At 36.0% G+C, this 22285-nt stretch overlaps 2 protein-coding genes and 1 pseudogene across 2 annotated transcripts; all 3 read right to left on the bottom strand.

The window, feature by feature from the left end:
- Nucleotides 1-407: 407 nt before the first annotated feature.
- LOC125206704 lies at nucleotides 408-7050 on the bottom strand (annotated as a pseudogene).
- A 4345-nt stretch (nucleotides 7051-11395) lies between these two features.
- Nucleotides 11396-12230, bottom strand: LOC125203504 (benzyl alcohol O-benzoyltransferase-like). Its single transcript, XM_048101859.1, has one exon. It carries the CDS (start codon nucleotides 12010-12012, stop codon nucleotides 11488-11490), a length of 525 nt encoding a protein of 174 aa, XP_047957816.1. The 5' UTR covers nucleotides 12013-12230; the 3' UTR covers nucleotides 11396-11487.
- An 853-nt stretch (nucleotides 12231-13083) lies between these two features.
- On the bottom strand, nucleotides 13084-13431 carry LOC125206703 (13-hydroxylupanine O-tigloyltransferase-like). The gene has a single exon (XM_048105944.1). It carries the CDS (start codon nucleotides 13429-13431, stop codon nucleotides 13084-13086), a length of 348 nt encoding a protein of 115 aa, XP_047961901.1.
- Between the last annotated feature and the right edge of the window lie 8854 nt (nucleotides 13432-22285).

The raw sequence follows: 22285 nt of genomic DNA, 5'->3' as shown, positions 1-22285 counted from the left end.
CGTTTAACCCATCAACCCATTCGGGCTAACCCATTCAGCCCATTTGGTATTCGGGTACAAAATTATAGGCTAGCCCCAACCCACTAATTTTACAGGACTATTCAGGCCAACCCACAGGTTTCGGGTTGAATTGACATCCCTAAATATAGATATATGAATTTGATTCGAATAATAGATAGAGAAGGGAAATAGATTTATGACTTTGATTCTATTATTATGCCCTCCTTTAAAAATAAGAGTACATATTTAAAGAGTTATTTTCGGCTATGTACGGTTCGAACCAATAAAGAAAACCGATAAAAGGGCTTAGGGGCACTGACGTGGCAACGTGGCCAAGGCATAGGCCATACCGACGATCCTTAACCTGATGGTGGATTTAGAGCTTAGGTTTGATGGGGTTTTTTGTATCACAAAGATGAAGGTGTTGGAGCTGTAGTCGTCATGACCTGAAGATATTTCTCGAAGATTTTCATGGATTCGAGAGGTAGGCAAACCGGAACCACGAAACCATCTTTAAATCCTAAGTACTAAGCTACTTGAATATTACCGGGCTGCCAATAAATTCCTTTAAACACCGCATCGTACGCCGGCGTGCCCCACCTAACATCCATTTGCTTTAAGCCCACGTGCGTTAAATTCGACACCATATAAGTGTTCACTGTTTTCAAATTAGGACGATCTTGCCTCACCATTAGACCCACCACTGATCTCAAGTAATCACCGGTCGCTGCTTCGCGCTTTGCCTTCGTCACCAACTCCACCGCCTAGTGCAGCGGATTCTTTGATAACTCACCTGCAGTGCAGTCGTTACTACTACCGGAAACGCTATATAGCGTTTCCATAGTACCTAATACATATAAATTTGGTATTAATAAGTCACAAGAAAGAATGATGTAATATTTTATATTCATTCTTGTGGGGGAGCAAATCATATCCCATATCGAAGAGTGAAACAGGATTACATATATATGGGCTACACCAATCCCAACAAATCTACTCCCTTTGTCCCCTTAAAAATGAAACGTTTTCCTTTTTGGTCTGTCCCATTAAAAATGAAACGTTTCTAAAAAATGGAAACAATACTCTCTCTACTTTTTCTTCTCTCTTACTTTACTCTCTCTTCATTAACTCGCAAAACAACGCTGCATAAAATCCTGTGCCGAAAAACAAATGTTGCATATTTAATGGGACGGGGGGAGTATTTCTTATCAAATCAAACACATAGCAAAGAATAGAGATTATAAGACTAAACAATATTCACTCTGTCCCACAAAGTTTGTCCCATTTTACCATTTTTGTCCATTTTCGTTCGTCCCACAAAGTTTGTCCCAATTGAATTCTTTCCAAAAAAATAGATATTAAATACACTCCTCAATCTCCTCAATGTGGGACCCTTATTCCACTAAATACCTCCATATAATATAAAGTCAACAATTTCTTAAAACCTGCGCCGAGTCAAACGGGGATAAACTTTGTGGGACGGGGGGAGTATATTCTAAATTCATGAATAAAATTTGATGAAGTGACGAATTACCCTATTGGAAGAGGTGGGTTTATTTGGTTTCGGTTATCCATAACCCCCGAGAATCTAATCTCTTCGTCGGGTTTAGGAGAGAGGGCGATTGTTTGGCAGCGCCACACGCAGCCTGCCACCATATCGAATTTGGAGCAGTGCTGGAGATGTGGTGGCAGGCTGCGGCGGAGGGCGGAGATTTGAGCAGGACTAAAATAGGAGCGTTGCACCATCTGATCAAGCGGGGCATACATTCCACCAATTGCACCAATTGCGACATCATATTCACGATGTGCGAACGGCACATGTAACACCCCGAATTTCCGAACCCTAATTTTAGAAACCTAGAATTAATTATTGATGACGTGGAAGATGTGAATTATTTTGATGAGTGAATTTATTGCATGAGTTTCCTTGACCGGGAAGTTTGAAAAGTCAAATTTGTTGACTATGTGATGTGGCATGTGATTTATTGAATTATGAGATTATGAGATTATGAGATGAATTGTTTGTTTAAGGGTGAGTGAGAATATTAGAGAAAAATTTCCATAAATACTTGTCACCCTAATTCTTGAGATTTTCGACCCCTTGGCCTTTTGGAGGAGGAATTCTATTTTTTTTCCGGATTTAATTTAATTCTTGGGATATTTATCCAAGTTAAATCCAAGACCCAATTATTTCCTTGTTTCTAAGAAGAAAAAAAAATCGAGCCCCTTGTGCCTAAGTGATTTTCGAAAATCACCTATTGTGGGAAGGAAGGAATTTATTTTATTTTAGTTAATCCCTTATTTGATTTCCTTCCATACCTAGAATTAAATATTCTACCAAATCTTTCCATACTCCAAGAGATCTTGTCTTATCTCATTCTAGGCAATATTAAAAATCCATGCCTTATTTAAAAAGGCATAGGGACGCCTATTTCCACCCCAAGTTGGGAGAATTCTTATTTTTATTTTGCTCCGTGATATTTTATTCTACTCCGTAAAATATACCAAAACCAAATCTTGGCTAATGAAGTAGCCTAATTTTCGAAAATCATGAGATTTTGCCCTAGAGTCTATTTTTGTTAATTCTTCTTCCCTACTCTATAATATTTATTTTTAATTGTGGAGAATAAAATCTTACCAAATATTCTATTCTAATTACCTAAAGATCTCATTGGACTCTATAAATAAGAACCAAAACCCCAACCCTAGCCCCCATAATTTTCGAAACCCCCTCCCCTCTCTCTCTCTAATTTTCTTCTTCCATACACCAATATTTTGTCATCCTTTGAGAAGAATTTAGAGTTTGAACGCCAAGATACTTGAAGAACCAAGTCTCTACTTTGTTTCTACCGATCGTTTTTCTCTAAAAAGGTATTTTGTTTATGAGTTCTTATTCTTCTTCTTCTTTTTTTTTCTTCTTCTTTTTCTTCTTCTAACCGATTAATCGGTCTTCTTGAACCCTCATGCATCTTGGTTGAGTGAAAGTGGGATAAAAGGGATGTGGGAATATGTTCATGTGTGTGTGTGGTGTGTGTGTGTGTGTGTGTGTGTTGTTGTGTTGTGTAATGTGTTTTTGATGGCTAAATATTCTTGTGTGATAAACATGATCTTGATTAATTAGTAATGATAAGATAAATCGATGGGAAAAGGGAAAAAGTATTGAGACATGCATGGGTAAGAGTAGTATTGAACCTAATTTTGTGATATGTGCCTATGTGATTAAAAGGTGAAACTTTGGTTGCGAAGCCGGATAACGGAAAAGCGAAACTACTTGAAAACTAAGCAATCGAGGTGGGCTTTACTCTAAAAACTCTCTTTTATTTTATCAAAATATTGTTTGGTGTTATAAGGGTGGTTTAACTGTTATGCCATGCCTATGTATGTTTTATTGTGATATTGTGCGCCTGATGCCTAGTTTGTGAGTTTCGCTCCATTGGACTATATGGTTATGGAAATGTTTATACGAATTCGAGTCTGAGTATGGGCCGCAAGCCCTACCAGGCTGTGTACACGATGGGATCGGGAGCCGTCCTTGCTAGTCGGCCGGTCTCGTGGGCGTAAAGTGTGGCCACACTTTCGTCGCACCATGGAATGATGTGATTGTTGATTTTGTTGAGGAAAATGGGGAGTTATTTTGACTGGCCAGTCTATGAAAATATATTTTGTGATACTCGTGATATTTCTCTTATAACTGCTTAAAACTCGAGTTCACTCGGTAAGGGTGACATAACTTATAAAATGTTTTGGCAATGAGCTCACCGAGTATTTCAAAATACTCAGCCTTTGCATGTGTTTTCCTTATGCGCAGGTTGAACGATGACGAGCGGTGGCGGGTGTTGAGCATGATAATTAATTAAGATGGATGTTTTTTTTTTGAACTTCAAGCGTAGTTGTGTCGTCATACATAGCTGCACTTTCTCTTGGTCGCTTTCCGCTGAGTTTTTGATACACTTATGTTTATTTTGAGTATTTTGCACTCTCCTTTCGGTTTAGAGGCTTAGACTATCTTGTGGTTTTTACCTTGGAAACAATGCCGTACTCTTAAGATGTTTGATCGTTATTTATGATACCTTCCTTCTTCTTTTAAACTTCTAGGTTAAGTTATTGTTTTAAATGCTCTGATGTTTCCTTTAATAATTTGGCCAACACCCTTTTAATGAAACCCTAGCCTATGTTGAATTCTTTAAAACCGTTTTGGTAGCAGTCGCCGCATTTATTGTACCCTAGGAAAGCGGGCTGTTACAGCACACGTGGAGGATCCATGGCAGTGAGAAGATGTCGGTCCCAAACTGGTTGAATAGAAGGGGAGGATGCTCCGCGAGCAAGTTCACCCACGGCGGAGAGAAATTGGGAAAGACCGGTACCGTCGCACATTGTGTGATTGAGACAATTTGATAATATAAATCCTCCACATTTCATTCGCGTAACTAGGGCTGGGGAAAAATACCGAAAAAATGATATATCGCTCGTATCGTATTGAAAATTATCGAAAAATTATCGAATTTTTGATATATCATAATTTTCGATACGATACGATATCGTATCGTAAGTTTTCGATACGATAACGATATGAATTTCCTTATATCGCGATATATTGTTTTATATCGAAATTTTATTTTCGATATATATCGATAATTCGATATATATCGATATTTAACGATATATCGAATTTCGGTACGATATATCGAAATATCGATACGATAACGATATGAATTTTTTTATATCGAAAGTTCGATATATCGAAATTCGATATATCGAAACTTTTTTGATACGATAACGATATGAAATTCTTTCATATCGATATTTTCGATACGATACACGATACAACGTTTTCGATACGATATATCGTATCGACCCACCCCTACGCGTAACCTGTACAATGTTGTTTTGAGCCGTATCAAAACTTATTATTTATATACTACATCTCTCTTTGAAAATTAGAAGCCAACGCACGTTTTAAACCAAAAAATAGTACTCCCTCCGTCCCATAATAGATATCACACTTTCTTTTTTAGTTTGTTCCATAAAATATATCACATTTCCTTTTTTGGAAAAAATTCTCTCTCATATTAATATAAATATATTATTTCCTCTTTCCACTTAATACACAAAACAACACCTCCTAAATTCTCGTGTCAATTCCCAAGTGTGACATCTACTATGGGATAGAGGGAGTAAAATAAAAGTGATAAACTAATAAATTAAGATATATGAGAACAGGAAAAATTGGTAAAATAAAATAGAAGAAAAAAAATAGTGAAAATTTATATTTTTAAAGTACATACTAAAATAAAATAATTTCTATTTGTAAGGAAAAAAGGAAATATATAGACTCGACATCTAAGAAAAAATAAAATTCCCTATATTCAAATCTTGTTACGTTGATCGAAATTTGAAGCCTTATTATTTTGAAGGACTATTATCCTAAAAGTTATTAGGATGACGTAGGATGAAATAAATTACTCTACTAATAATATACACAATCAAGCATTTTAAAGCTGAAAGTAATGCACTAGTTATATTGTAAATGACTGCATAAGACGATTAGTGGTGAGATAAAATACCAAAAATATTGAGGATTTATCGTACTGAAAATATAAAAAATATTACCTTTTCGGTACAACGGTACTTCGATATGTTGTAATGAAAATCGGAATTCAGTACGATGACCATATGATACTCCCTCCCTCCCAACAAATATGATCTACTTTCATTTTTGGTTTGTCTGACTTATGACTAAAAACAAAAATACTTTCGTCACAACTTTATTCTGCATTACTTTATTTTGTCTCTTATTTTAGTTTTTCTACTTAACACAAAAAAATAACACTACAAAAATCCATGTGCCATCCAAAAAAGGGATCAATCTTTCTTGATACGGTATAACACGAATACCACTAGTGGTTTGGACACAACCTATGTTTTTGTTAGGACAAAAATTGAAATGTATTGGTACTCTTAGAATATTACTCCCTCCGTCCCACAAGAATTGTCACTCTTGGTGTTAACACGAGTTTTAAGGAATGTAAAAAAAAATTGGTTGGAAAAGTTAGTGGAATGTGAGACCCACTTTTTTATATTGATTTTATAATATAATGTGAGTAAAGTGAATTAGTGGAATGTAGGACCTACTTACCATTTATAGTAAAAATGAAGTGTGACAATTATTGTGAGACGGACCAAAATGGAAAAGAGTGACAATTACTGTTTCGGATGGAGGGAGTAGTTATAATATACTCCCTTCGATCCAGAGTCATTTTTCTATTTTTTGAAGTTCTAAGATAATTGAGTTATTTATAATTTTGGCAAATCTCTATTATACATTATTTTCACTTTATCTCTCTTACTTTATTCACCATCCATTTAACACACTATTAAACTTCGTGCCGAAAAGAAATGTCTCTGTTAACAAGGAATTGAGAGAGTATTAAAATGAAATTAAGATAATTTTGCCTGAATATGAGAATAAGTAGTACTATTTGAGGTGGCATATGAAAATCTGACATGTGTGGTATAGAAAACATTCCCCCTATCAAAAAGATAAATATCTTACCTGAATGAACATGAGTGGAATATCAACCAATATTCCAAGGTTGTTTGGCACATCAGTAACAAGATCATCCGAGTTGGGGAAGGGTGGATAAAGGGCATCCACTCCTAAATGCTGCAGCGTCGCATCCGCGTCGGCCTCCACGAACACTACCCCTTGGCCGTTGCATTCGACCACGAGCTTCCGACCAGTGCGTTCCCTCAACCGCCCGGCCAACGTGTAGTAAAAGACCAAGGCTTTGGCAATAGCCTCACGAATAATCTTCACTGGATCTTTCCCTTCCATTGATGGATTCTTTTTGTAAAAATTTATTATTGTAACATATGTTCGTAGGAAAGTCTGGTCATCTATATCAGAGAGATATTTGAATTCATGTTGTGTGGACTTTGCTGGACAAAGTAGCTCTGGTGATTTTTTGGTAACACAGAATGTTACTCTATTGGTTGATGCCATTATTACATGCCTTGGAACAGAACTTCAATTAATACGCATATTTATAAGTGGGTATGGAATGCTAGAAAAACTATTAAGTTTGGTCAATTCCGCAACTTGTACAGTATGTCATAAATTTCACAATTTTCTAATCTTGTTTCATAGCCAAAATATCTAAGATATAGTTGTTTTTTCTTTATTTATGATATATTGCTAGTTCATTTTTGTTGTTTTTTTCTTATTCACTAGATTCTCATGGATAAGATTTCTATTTTTATTTTTTACTCCCTCTGTCCCGTAAAAGTTGAGACAAAACTTTTGGGCACGGAGGTTAAGAATTTCTATTAAATAAATAGGAGAGATGAAAAAAGTAGAAAAGATAAGAGAGTAAAATAACTGATGGAATAAAAAAAAGTGATTAGATATTTTGTCTTTTGTTAAAAAAGGAAATGACTCAACTTTATTGGTACGGACTAAAAAAAAATACGACTCAGCTTTTTTGGGACGGATGAAGTACTATAAGCAGGGCTCAACAAAACAAAGATAGTCATCTTTAATGGACAGGAAATAACTTCATCCTTCTGTTGGCACTTATAAGTGGTCCTCATATATCATTATAATATCTAGTTTGATTTCCAAGTTTTGTCAAGAGAAAAATATTTAAAGACTCAAAATATAAAAATTTACACAATATCTTATTTTATCATATTAAATCAAACAAACTAAACAAGACCTTTTTTTTTTTAACAAACTAAACAAGTCCTAACTCAACAACAACTCTAGTAATTGAATAACTCGATTGTGATTTTGCATATTTGATTTACTGTTATATTTTTAAAGACAGAAGATCTTTTATTTTCTGAATTTTGGGGGATCCTATTTTAAAATGCCCAATATACGGCCCATTCTTTAAAGTTTGTTGTATTTCTAATGGGCCTCAATTTTAAAAGTTAGTGAGAATGATGGGGATGGGCCCGACAATCTATTTATCAATTTATAATACTCCCTCCGTCCCAAGGTATTAGACCAACTTTCCTTTTTGGGATATCCCAACATATTAGACTCATTTCCTTTTTTAGCAAAAAACATTTATCTTATTTTATTCTCAACCTACTTTTTTATCTCTTCTCTCCCCTACTTTTTCCCTCTCTCATACTTTACTCTCTCCACTCTAACTATTTAAATATCAATTCCTTAAATCACGTGCCCAAAAGAAGTGAGTCTAATACTCCGAGACGGAGTGAGTAGTACTAATAATGCCAAAATACTACTCTCCCTCTGTCCGCTATTAGGAATCTCAATTATTTTATTTTACTTTGATTTGATCACAACTGTACTGAAGCTGCCTTTGCCGAAATTCGACTAATTCTGTTTGACCGGGTTTTGCAGATTAAGGCTGAAAGTCTCCCGACAGGTGGTGGGAGTTAGTAGAATGTTAATAAAAAAGTGGGTGAAAAAAAGTTTGTGGAATATGGGTCTCATTTGTATATATTAGTTTTAAATGAAATTAGAGTCAAATGAGTTAATGGAATGAAGGACCGTATTACATTATAGTAAAAATGAACGAGACACTTATTCGCGAACAGACTAAACTGAAAAAACGGAACTCCTATTCACAGACAAAGAGAGTAATTGTTACTATTGTTAATACTACTATTACTTAATTGTTACGTTTGGCTTTTAATATAAAAAGATAACAAAAAAATAAGCATAAAAAATCTCATTATCCAATGTCTCGCATTGGTAACAATTTATGTAACGGGAGAACTATTGCATATTCATTGATTACTTGTGATCACATAACACACCATCTTTATATTGGGTTAGAAAACGAGATACATGTAATATGAAAACTTACCAATTACATATATTTATATTTATATTCCCTCTTATTAAGTCACATTATTAATTATTTCCTTTCTAACAAACTCAGTATTCATGTAAGTATTTTTGGAGCTTGAGCTTGATGGGCAGTCCGTATCACAAACAAAGAGGAAGTTGTTGGAGCAGTAGTCGTCATTACCTGAACAAGTTTCTCAAAGACTTTCATGGATTCGAGAGGTGGGCTAACCGGAACCACGAAACCATCCTTAAATCCTAAGTACCAAGCTACTTGAATAATAAGCTAACCCTAGATTTGCTGATAATTAACAAAACATGCTCCCATAAAAAAAAATACACATTTAACATATTCTTACCACGATCCCATAAAAAAAAGTCCCATTGCCTCTACTTGAAGATGACCCATATTTCTTTTTGCTTTGTCCCAATCAAGATGACCCATTACTAAAAATATAAACACATATATATCTATTTTGTTCTTTCTCTCTTACTTTACTTTCTGTACTTAACACATAAAATAAAACTGCATAAAATCCCGTGTCACCCAAGGAAGGAGTCATTTTCCTTGGGATGGAGGGAGTACACATTTAACACATACTCCCGTAAAAAAAATACACATTACAACGGAAGATGGATGTATCTAGACATGGGAACTTTACCTCCGAGGTTTTATGACACTTTTTGCCTTGTGGCCATAATTCGTTGTATTCTACTTCTTCATATAAAATCTATGTAGATGTCTAGAACAAAAAAAAAACACATATTAAACATATTTTTCATTTTCAAATTTTTTTCTCCTTTTTTTTCTCGATTATTAAAACTCCATCAATTTCATCGCTTAACAAGGTTATGTGTTTCTACACAGTAAGAGAAAATCGTTGTCTCTGTTAATTCTATATATGTATATATTTGAAATAATTGAAAATATAAAATTTTATTAATAGTTTAATCCTCTAAAGCATTTATTTATTACATTTTAAATGGCCGTTCGTAGCCAACCCTAGATATGCTGATAATTAACAAATAAAAATTAACTTAGTACTTAGCCGTTCGTAGCCAACCCTAGATATGCTGATTATTAGAAATGTGTCACTCACCCCTTAAAATGCCTCATAAGAGGGAGTGTTATCCACACTTATATAGAGAAGCTAGGATCATCACCAAGCCGATGTGAGACAATATACAATATTAGAAATGGGTCACTCACCCCTTAAAAGGTCTCATAAGGGGATGGTTATCCACACTTATATAGAGAAGCTAGGATCATCACCAAGCCGATGTGGGACAATGATTTTGAGAATTTAACATTGATAATTAACAACACATGCTCCGATAAAAAAATTAACTTAGAATTGTGTAACGTGTGAAATCTTTTGTTTGTCAACTACTTATCTTACATCCGAGGTTTTATGAGTTACTTTAGGTCGCATAAGATATAGATGTATAGTAGAAAAAACACACATTTCAACAAATTTTTTTGAAATATTTTTGTCGGCCATTTAGCATTTTTAGGAGCATTATTTACTCGATTATTAAAACTTGATCAAGCTCATTGATGCCTAACGAGTTTGATGTGTTTCGACATTTTAGGAGCAATTCATTTTATATTTAATTTCAACTATGGTATGCGATCAATACTGAATTTTAAACTCAGAAATAAAAAATCTAGGCCATTATAATAGGTCATTTTTAAGGGGATGTATAACTATAATATAAAATTTTATAAATAATTTCATCGACCAAATGTAACTATTTTTAATATTTAATAAAACAAATAAAAAATATATGAGAAAATTGAAAAATGCTAGAAAAAAATATTTTTTTACACACCCCAGCCTAGCCTGGCCCGGCCCACTTGCTAAGTTGAATGGATTACTTGGTCTGAATTTATAGAAGAATCCCAACCCAACCCACTTCAGTGGTGGACCTAGGTTGGATTGAGTTGGCCAAACCCATTTGATAACTCTAAGTTGTAAGATTCTAATCAATATCACAGTTTTTGGAAAGTTCCCACCACTTTTGTAATTTCACCTTTTGTAAAACTCTTATGGTTTTACTTGGTCATGCTCCTTCGAATTAAACATTCTTCTTTTGAATTAAACATTTTTCCAAACGGTTTTTCTTGCACTGTGAGTTAATGAAGGAGGTGTACAACTCAAACATACTCCCTCCGTCTCTGAAAGTTTATCACATTTTTCCATTTCCATCCGTCCCACAAAATTTGTCTCATTTAACTTTTTATCATTTTCTGTAGTGGATCTCATATTCCAGTACTAACTCATTCTTATTCACATTTTATTATAAAACTAATATGTAAAGTAAGACTCACATTCCACTAACTTTTTAAAACTTACGTTTTATTATATTTCTTAAAACTCGTGTTGAGTCAAAGTGGAACAATATCCGGAGAAAGGAGGGAATAATTCATTTTTATAGCCAAAGAGACGGTCTTTGAGTAGTCTGCTTTATATGTGCGAGAGAAGGGACATAGATTTATGATTTTGATTCTATTTATAGTAATGTGTTGGCCTAGTTGTTGAATGTTCATTGCTCTAGACCGAAGATCTTGCATTCGAGTCTATAATTTCGAAATTTCTATTCATTTACCCATAAACAAAGAGTACATATTTATAGACTTATTTATGACCTATGCGGTTTCACTTTTATTTTGCGATCCAGGAAATAACCGACAAAGAAAACTCAAAAATAAGCGTTGGTGCGGTAGTGATCATGAGCTGGAGATGCTTCTCGAAGACTTTCATGGATTTGAGAGGTAGGCAAGCCGGAACCGCGATACCATCCTTAAACCATGAGTACCAAGCTATTTGAGTATTACCAGTCAACCATTTAACTCCTTTACGCACCCCACCGTAGACCGCCGGGCCCCACCCAACATCCATTAGTTCTGCACCCATGTGCGTTATATTCGACACAATATAAGTGTTCCCTGCTGTCAAACTCAGCGGATCTCTTATCACCATCAGATCCGCTGAGTTTGACTGCTCACCAGCAGTCTCTACTACGTGTTTTGTGTTCCTCACCAACTCCACCGCGTAGTGCAGTGGATTCTTTGACAGCTCACCCGCAGTCGTCACCGCCACCAACAATTTCAAATCGTTGCCGAAGTATCCCACCGGAAGCGGCGGCTTTATATTCTTTCGGTTATCCATGATGCCGATGAATTTCATCTCTTCATCGGGTTTGGGAGAGAGAGCGATTGTCTGGCAGCGCCACACGCAGCCTGCCACGATTTCAAATTTGGAGCAGCGCTAGAGGTCCGGCGGCAGGCTGCGGCAGAGGGCGGAGATTTCACCATCTGATTCTGATCTATCGACACTTGGGTACCAACAGTTCCGGCATCATAGTCATGAGGTGGGATGCTGGAAATGAGAAAATGTCGGTCCCACACCGGTCGAATAGAAGGGAACGTTGCTCCCCGAGCAATTAGTTAACCGATGGCGAAGAGGAATTGGGAAAGGCCGGCACCATCGCACATTGTGTGGTTGAAGTTGGGTGAAAATATAAACCCCCCACATTTTAGCCGTATAACCTGTTTAGTGTTTGTATTAAAGGATCAAGAAAAAAATAATTTTAATAAAATTTGAATAACGAAGGTAAACTCTAAATATTGTACACACTCTAAACTATGTTCTGGAACGCTAGAAAATGTCAACAGATGACAAAATAGTAGCAACAGAAAATGTCTACGTAGTGTCAACGGTTGATGCTGTGTGATATTGTGTTGACACTGTGTTGACATTTTCTGTTGCTACTATTTTGTCATCTGTTGATATTTTTTAGCGATCCAGATCATAGTTTGGAGTTTGTACAATATATGAGTTTGCATTTTATCATTACTCATTTGAGTAATATCAAAAAGATATTGTTTCATACACAATAGAAACTAATTAAGAAAAATAAATTTATTATTCTATTTTCATCTCTAATTGACCAAATATTATTATTTAGACTATTATTTGTGAAATTACTCGTTAGTTATGCAGTAGTTGAGTCATTTGATCATTTTAGTACGTTATTTCCTTTTCTATTAAAGTCACCACAATTTTTTTTTCTCTTCCTTTATTCTCTCTTTGTCTCTCTACCTTTTACATTTTCTACTTTATTCTTCTTATACTTAACTAACTTAACACAATTTTTCTTAAATAGCATGCCGAAAAGAAACTTGAAATATTGTATCATAAGAAAATATTAAAATTCACGGTTTTGCCAAAAATGATATTAAACTAGAAAATATTAAACTAGAAAAGGCCATCCACTCCGAAATGCTGCAGCGTCGCATCTGCGTCGGCCTCCACGAACACTACCCCTTGGCCGGTGCATTCCACCACGAGCTTTCCACCAGAGTGTTTCCTCAACCGGCCGGCCAACGGGTAGTAAAAGACCAAGGCTTTGGCAATAGCCTCACGAATAATCTTCACTGGATCTTTCCCTTCCATGGATGGAATATTTTGGTAGATATTTATTGTTTTAACATATTTTTGGAGGAAGATTTGGACATCTATGTCAGAGAGAATTTTGAATTCATGTGGTGTGGATTCTGCTGGACAAAGCAGCTCGGGTGTTTTTCTGGTTACAGTTACACTCATTGCTAATTTTTTGGGTTGACTCAATGCTTAGGAAACTAAACTCATAACATGTATATTTATAAGGTTTCATTATTGTTCTATAAGACTCATACGGATATCTTTTGCACATCACCTAATTTTCTCCAAGAATCTAGAATATACTCACTCTGTTACATTAGCAATGAAACGTTTTGCTTTTTAATTTATCCCATTAAAAATAAAAAGTTTCTAAAAATGAAAAACAATACTCTCTCTACTTTTTCCACCTTCTTACTATACTCCTTCTTCATTAACTCACAAAACAACACTACATAATATCCCGTGCCGAAAACCAAATGTTGCATATTTAATGGGACGGAGGGAGTAGTTTATACTTCCTCTGTCCTATTAAAATTGAAACCTTTTCTTTTTGAATTGTCTCATTAAAAATGAAACGTTTCTTAAAATAAAAACAAGTCCATCTCTATTTTTTTGTATCTCTTACTTTACTTTCTACTCATTTAACTCACAAAACAACACTACGTAAAATTTTGTGCCGAAAGACAAATGTTTCATTTCTAATGAGACGAGATGGATGGAGTATTATTTTTATTATTTATTTCTATAAGGTATTGTTCAGTTTTCTAGATAAAATACCATGATATAATCTAGGATTGAGTTGTGATATTATTTTAATTAGTGAAAGTTAGTTGTGATTAATTATCTCATGATTATTCATATAGGATTTAGTTATGAGATTGAATCTCGTGAACCAAAACACAATACATATTTATTCATGGAACACAATCTTGCAAACTGAACGCCCTAAATTGTTTAGATTTTATATGTTTGTTGGGATTTGATTTATCTCCTTAAATTATATGAAACTTTTTTGTATCACACATATTTTAAATTGGGTGGATTCGTGGATTACAATTAAGAATAAAGAAATAAAAATATTTTTTTTTCATTCTTTTCTTTACAATTTCTCCCTCTTCAAAAAGTCCTCCTAATCCACCGCTTTCTCTCTTTTCATTATTTGGCAGATATATCTATATTGGCCGGTAATTAAGTGAGATGTTTCTGATTTGGCACAAAAATTTGGTCGACACATTTTGAGCAATGTCATGTGCAAACAGATGAAGTGTGTTAATTATTAATGATGTCGACAATGTGGAGTGTCTAATTATTTAAACCAACTTCCTATAAATGTAGAGACAAGGGCCATCATTATCCTTAACTTTCTTATCATTTAATAATTTACCGATGATATTGTTTTAAATCCAAAAAAAGGGATTTTCTAGTGTTATAGTTGGGAAAAAAGAAAAAAAAATAATAAAGATAATTATTCTATCTGTCTTTCATTAAATGCCTAAATTGATCCGGCCGAGTTTATGGAAATATAAAAATAAGCAGGTGGAAAAAGTTATTAGAACATGAATTTTATTTTTATATATTAATTTTATAATAAAATATAAATAAATAAGCTAATAAAATATGTGATTCGTTACTTAAAAATATTAAAGTGCAATTATAATAATAATTAGTGGACATTGTAAAGACATAATAAAAAAATGATAGACCGAGAAAGTAAAACATATGCAATCCAAAATAGAAGAATAAAAGAATAAAATATACTTTGTTTAATTTCATCAAAAAGTCAAAGCATATCAATTACACAAATTTATAATCCCTTTAAATATTATGTATAGGTTGAAAAAATATACTCACTTTATCCCTTATTTAAAAATATTATTGGATTAGGCAAGAATTTTTACAAATTGTTTAACTATAGTAGTATAAAAGAATAATATACTACCTTCGGCAAAAAAAATAGATTAATTTTGTCAGAAGTCAACCAAAATTAGATTAATTTTAAATATGAAATGTTTTAAATAAATACTGATCCTATAAATTATTTTAAATATGGACCACAATCCACTAACACTATTTTCACTATTTTTTCTTCTCTCTTACTTTATCAATTTCACATTAAAATTCATGTCATTTATATTGTCTATTTTTTTGGGACGGAAATAGTATCCCCCTCCTCATAGAAATAGGTTATATTTCCTTTTTCGTCTGTCCCATAGAAATAGTCCATATATAGGAATATGATTAAATGAAAACTCTAAATAATGTACAAACTCAAAACTATGTTTTGGACCATTGAAAAATATCAACAGATCCAAAAAAACATCTACAGGAAAATGTCAACAGAATTTCAACGGTAATCAATGATTGATGTTATGTTGATATTGTGTTGATACTGTGTTGACATTAAAATATTGAAATTTTACATTATGTTGATATTATATTGAAACAGTGTTGAAGTTGTGTTGAGGAGTTTTGAGTTTGTACAATATATAAGTTTGCATTTTATCACTACCCTATCTATTTATGTAAACATGTATCTTCTTCTCTTTTACTTTATCATTATGGTCCCATCACCAACTATACAATTTCAATTACTTTTTCTCCTTCTCTCTTACTTTATCAATTACATATTAAAACTCGTACCAACCTAAAGGGCCTATTTCTATGGGACGGATGAAGTATATAATATGACCAGAGACGGATCCAGGTAGGGTCAGCTGACCCCACCGCCGATGATAAGCACCGGAAAATTCTTCGTATTTTAACATAAAAACTACCGTCGATCCCACCATTTAGAAGTTCCGCCTCAGTCACGGGAGCTCTGAACGTTGAAGAGAGTAAGAAACGAGAAAGAGGAGTTCTACTAATATTGAGGTTGAAATATATAAGAACACATTTACAGAGTTACATTGATAATGTGGAAGAAGAAGTTGGAGCCAGAGAGAAGGGGACAAATTTTTGTATGTATTTTGTTCTTATTGATTTTCACATGCTTACAATATTTAATAGTAGTAAAAAAATTGATATTCCCTCCGTCCCACTAAAGATTATTCACTTTTCTTTTTGGTGTACCAATCAAGATGATCCATTACTAAAAATGAAAACTTTTTTTCTTTGATTTATTCTTTCTCTTACTTCACATACAAAATAAAGTTGCATAAATTCTCATGCCGCCCAAGGAAGCGGTCATCTTCCTTGGGACGGAGGGAGTACATAATTTAATGTTTGAATGTAGCAATTCAGAATTGGGTTTTTGGCTTTAAAAACCATAAACTTTTTCCGAATTACGGTTTTTCCCACCAACTTTAAAATTTGTTTTTAAAACCACAAACTTCCGATTCGTGTGCTTCTTCCCACGGCGGGTCAAAGGTGAAACTCGACTGTTCTATGTGTCATTTTTAATCCCATTTGGCAGTAAAATCATAAAGGGAAGTCCTATTTGCCAATGCCAACGATTTTTCCATATTCCCATTTCCCACCCTTTATCTTTCCATTATTCCCATTTCACACCCTCTTTCCTCAATCCTCTCCCCTCAACTACTTCGACTTGGAACGCCTCAGCCGCATAGTCAGCGGCGCCATCTACAAAACTAGCAACCAGATGCGCCGCGAATTCAGGAACCGAAAGAGAACAAAGAGATAGAGCATAAGGGGGGCGGGAGCATCTCCGGCGGGTTAGTCGTGAGCAGGAACAAAGAGAAACTAGCAACCATTTGAACAGGAGCTAGAACGGAGGCTAGTCTTGAGCATCTCTGGCGGGTTAAGGTTGAAAATGGAGGCGGCTGCATCTGTTCGCTCAAGCTGCCTTGAATTCGGCGGAGGCGGCAGCGCTGCGCGACTGTGAGAGAGAATTGCGGCAGAGATGGGAAAGAGATTTGGCTGGTAGAAGCGTGAATGCGTTTGGTCAAAATTTGCAGATTGAGGAGCTCTCAGTGAAGAAGGAGCTCGAGAATTGTGGATTGAGAAGATCGAGAGTGCAGATTTGCTCGAGAATTTGCAGAAATTGGTTGAAGATTATTTATTTAATTTTAAGTTTTAATTCAGAAAATAACACCATTACACAGTCATATTTCTGGTTGTCCACGTTGGACAATTTTGCACCGGAGATTTGGTATTCGGGTTGGGTTTGTAATTAGCAAACGAATCGAAAGTTCGTGGTTTTAAAAACAAATTTTAAAGTTGGTGGGAAAAACAAGAATTCGAAAAAAATTTATGGTTTTTAAGGCCAAAAACCCTTCAGAATTTTATAAGTACTATTCCCTACGTCCCTTTAAAGATGATCCACTTTTTTTTTGTTTGTCCCAACCAAGATGACATATTTCTAAAAATGAAAAAAACTTTCACTCTACTTTATTCCCTCTCTTTTATTTTACTCATTTCACTTTACGCATAAAATAAGCCTCCAAGGAAGGGATCATCTTCCTTAGGACGAAGGGAGTATTTTATTTGTTTCATTTAATTTATGTTACACTAGTTTCTATAACTCTATTTTTAAAAAATATTAAACACTACTTTTCATTTCTAGTTATTTTTACTTTGAAGATTTTATATTCCATTAGATGATTGTTATTGTGACAAAACATAATTTAATCTAAATTTTATAATTATAAATGATTAAATCAATATAATCGTTGTGTTCTTAGAGCTTTCATCTTTATTATACATTTTGAAGATATAATATTTGTTTGAATTAATTATCTCTCCCAATATAAGTTGATAACACTTAAATTGTAAAATATATTTTTTTAAATTATATTTATTACTCCCTCCGTCCCACAATTATTGTCACTCTTATTGCGGGCACGAGTTTTAAAAAATGTAAAGAAAAATTGGTTGGAAAAGTTAGTGAAATGTGAGACCCACTTGATATTGGTTTTATAATAAAATATGAGTGAAGTGAGTTAGTAGAATATGAGACCTAGTTATCATTTATGGTAAAAATGAAGTTTGACAATTATCGTGGGACGAATTGAAATGGAAAAGAGTGACAATTATTGTAGGACGGATGGAGTATTAAATTTTGAAAAGTTTTCGACTCCACGTATTTCATTTCTTAGGTCCGTCATTAAATATGACTGTTGTATATTAGGGAATATGAAATCAATTTACTAAATAGATACAGTATATGCAATGTCATGGGCGAACAAATGAATTGATTAAGTAATTCTCTATGATGTCTAAAATATGGAGTGTTTAGTTATTTGAACTAACTCCCTTTTATATACATAGACCGTAGACACCACTATCGTTAATTTAATGCATAGTTAAGATGCGCATCAATTAGGGATTTGAATATGATAATACTTTAAATTCTTAATTATTTGAACTAACTTCCTTTTGGTATACATAGACCGTAGCTACCACTATCGTTAATTTAATGCATAGTTAAGATGCGTATCATTTAGGGATTTGAATATGATAATATATAGTTTAAATTCTTAAAAGATGATGTTTCTAGTGTTGGTTGCAAAAAAAATAGAAAAAGCTTTGATTAACATCAACTACACAAATTGATAAACCCTTTATAGAATTATTTTAGAACCTATTCACTTTTAACTCTCTTAAAAAATAATAATAAATAAAAAAAAAACTCTTCTGCGAGCTGGGAAAGTAATAAAGAAAGTTCGGTAATGAACATATAACCTAACCGGCTCAGATATTATTTACGGGCCCTGACATTACAACATGGCCAAGACACGGGCCATGTCCATATCACGAAGATGAAGTTGTTGGAGCGGTAGTCATCATGACTTCAATGTTTCTCGAAGACTTTAATGGATTTGATAGGTAGGCAAGCCGGAACTACCAAACCATCATTATTTGGTTTCGGTTAGCCAATACTCAAATTAATACATAATGAGACAACTGACAAAAAAAAAAAAAAACTTCATTATTTTCAGATCTATTAAATTGATCATAATTTCACCGAGCTTCACTATATTTCAATGACTATTCACCTTAAATATTACTATTAGGATAAGATACTAGACTGTCCCGCATGGTGGGAAAAAATATACTGAAATATCGATTTACCGGATTTATCGTGCCAAAAAAATAATGAAAATATCAAATTATTGGTATACAGTGATCTTCGGTACTATGGTATATACCTTGTCATAATATTTCCATACAATAATGATATAAATTTTCATATACTTCAGTATACGCATACAACAAATTCGGTATACACCGCAAATTAAGGTATATAACGTAATTTAATATAACGTATATTGATATCAATATATATCATGAAATATACTCCCTCCGTCCCAATGAAGATGATCCTTTCTTGGACGGCATGAGAATTTATGCAACTTTATTTTGTGTGTGAAGTGGAGAAAGTAAATTAAGAGAGGGAATAAAGTAGAGAGAAATGTGTTTACATTTTTGGTAATGACATACAACAAATGTTGGTTGTGACAAACTAAAAAGGAATGTGGATCATCTTACTTAATGGAGTATATTGGATTCTGTTACGGTGCAGCCCTCAGCTCGTCTAAAGGAGACCAGACATGAGCAGCTGGTGGAAGAGTGCCCCGTCAATACGGAGGACAGAGGCAGCAAGGAGCCGGAGAGATCGATCGCCAAGGACCGGTCTCGCCGTAGGAGACGTCAGCCGGATCACTTTGGCGATTTTGCCAAACATTGAAGAGGGGAGTTTAATATTATTTTAGTTAGTTATTTTCTATTTCTTGACATTAGTATTTTTGAGAATTATTATTGCTATTTTAATTATTTTCGCGTCGAGCGGAATATAAGCTCCTTTCCGGGTTTTCTTCGTTGATTCTTTCCCGGATCGTAGGTCGAATCAACCCTAGGGTCCTAGATATAAATAGGCGTGTGTTTTATTTCACTCTTTATGGAATAAAATATTTTCACGCAAGTTACTTCTTCTTCAACAAACCCTAGTTCTTATCGTGTTGATCGTCGGGCAGCCGTTTCCGCGACTTCACGAAGGAATCGTATCGAGGTTAAGGAGTTCGTCCTTAACAAGTGGTGCTTTCATTGAGAGCTCATGGCTAAAGTCAATCTTCCTTCATGGCTGTATGCCATTGTGGAGGCAGTGCAGAAATGGCGGCAGTATTTGTTGGGTCGGGAGTTTGTTATCCGGAGCGACCAGAAGAGCTTGAAAGATCTTCTGCAACAAATTATACAGACGCCGGATCAACAATTTTACGCTAGGAAGTTAATGGGGTATAAGTTCCGGATCGAGTACAAGACAGGTGCCTCTAACAAGGTCACTGATGCCTTGTCAAGGAAGGACATGGAGGTAGTTCAGGTGTCACACGGTGCGACTGCCATACCCGATCCCGCCGGTGACCCCGTCAATGACGCACGGATGCTCGTGGCGGTAGCCCGACCGGTGCTAGAGGTTCTCGACATTCTGCGAGAGGAGGCGGATGACACTGCTGACATGATCGAGCTCCGCTCGGCGTTAGAATCAGGGACAGCCGACCCGGAGGTGTCGTTCGTGGACGGGCTGTTTTATTATGATCGCCGCCTCTATGTTAGCAAGGATTCGCGGGTGAAGGAGGCGTTGCTCCGCGAATATCACGCTGCCCCATCAGCCGGTCATCCGGGCATAGACCGCACGTTTAAGCGCTTGGCGGCAGTGTTTTATTGGAAAGGGATGCGAAAAGAGGTGAAGAAGTTCGTGGAGTCTTGTTTTGAGTGTCAGACTACCAAATACTCCACCCAGAAACCAGCTGGCTTGTTGCAGCCTCTGCCGATCCCTTCGCAGGTTTGGGAGGATGTCTCGATGGACTTCATTACTAGCCTACCCCAGTCTTGAGGGTATACGACTATTTTGGTGGCGGTGGACCGATTGACCAAGTATGCTCACTTCGCTCCGCTACCTAAAAGTTACAATGCGTTGAAGGTGGCCTCGGTGTTCATTGATACGGTTGTCAAGCATCATGGGTTTCCAAAGACATTGGTGTCGGATAGAGATCTGGTTTTCCTGAATGAAGTGTGGGAGGATATACTTCGTCTGAGTGGTACGAAGCTCTATTTCTCCACTGCCTATCATCCTCAATCAGATGGGCAGACGGAGGTGCGGAACCGGGGCCTGGAGCAATATTTGAGGGCGTTTGTGGCGGATAGACCGTCCAAATGGGCTAATTTCCTTCCTTGGGCTGAGTTGGCATTAAATTGCTTCCATCACGACGGATTGGGGACTTCGCCTTTTACGGCACTTTATGGTCGCGAACCACCGTCCTTGATTGCGGCGGCCCCATCGGCGGCAACGCCCCCAGATGTGGCGGATATGATACGACAGCGAGGGGAGTTGATTGTGATGCTGAGGCGGAACTTGGAGCGTGCGCAGCAGCGGATGAGAGTAGCGGCTAATAAACATCGCCGTGACGTGGAATTCAAGGTGGGGGAGATGGTTTTGTTGAAGCTGCAGTTGTATAGGCAGCATTCGGTGGCCAGACCGCTGTTAACTAAGCTCGCCAGACGTTTCTTTGGCCCATTCGAGGTGCTGGAGCGAATAGGACAGGTGGCGTATCGCCTTAAACTGCCTAAAGGGAGTAGGGTGCACGACGTGTTTCATGTGCGTTTGTTGAAACCGTTTGTCGTGACTGAGAGTACAGCGGTGGAATCCTTACTGCCGAAGTTCTCCCATGGGCGACCAGTGGTTAGACCGTCTAAGGTGCTGGATCGCCGCACAATCTGGAGGGATGGCGCGGCCATCGAGGAGTTGCTGCTGGAATAGGGTGATGACGGGGGAGATCAGCCAAGCTGGGAGCTGCGGGACATGGTGCGTAAACAGTTTCCGGAGTTGCTCCTTGAGGACAAGGATGCTCTTAAGGAGGGGGGAGTTGTTACGGTGCAGCCCTCAGCTCGTCTAAAGGAGACCAGACATGAGCAGCTGGTGGAAGAGTGCCCCGTCGATACGGAGGACAGAGGCAGCAAGGAGCCGGAGAGATCGATCGCCAAGGACCGGTCTCGCCGTAGGAGATGTCAGCCGGATCACTTTGGCGATTTTGCCAAACATTGAAGAGGGGAGTTTTATATT

The sequence above is a fragment of the Salvia hispanica genome, chromosome 2 (assembly GCF_023119035.1).
Source record: "Salvia hispanica cultivar TCC Black 2014 chromosome 2, UniMelb_Shisp_WGS_1.0, whole genome shotgun sequence".
Taxonomy (NCBI): domain Eukaryota; kingdom Viridiplantae; phylum Streptophyta; class Magnoliopsida; order Lamiales; family Lamiaceae; genus Salvia; species Salvia hispanica.
Note: the sequence above shows the minus strand (reverse complement) of the source record. Positions and strands in the feature narration are given on the sequence as shown.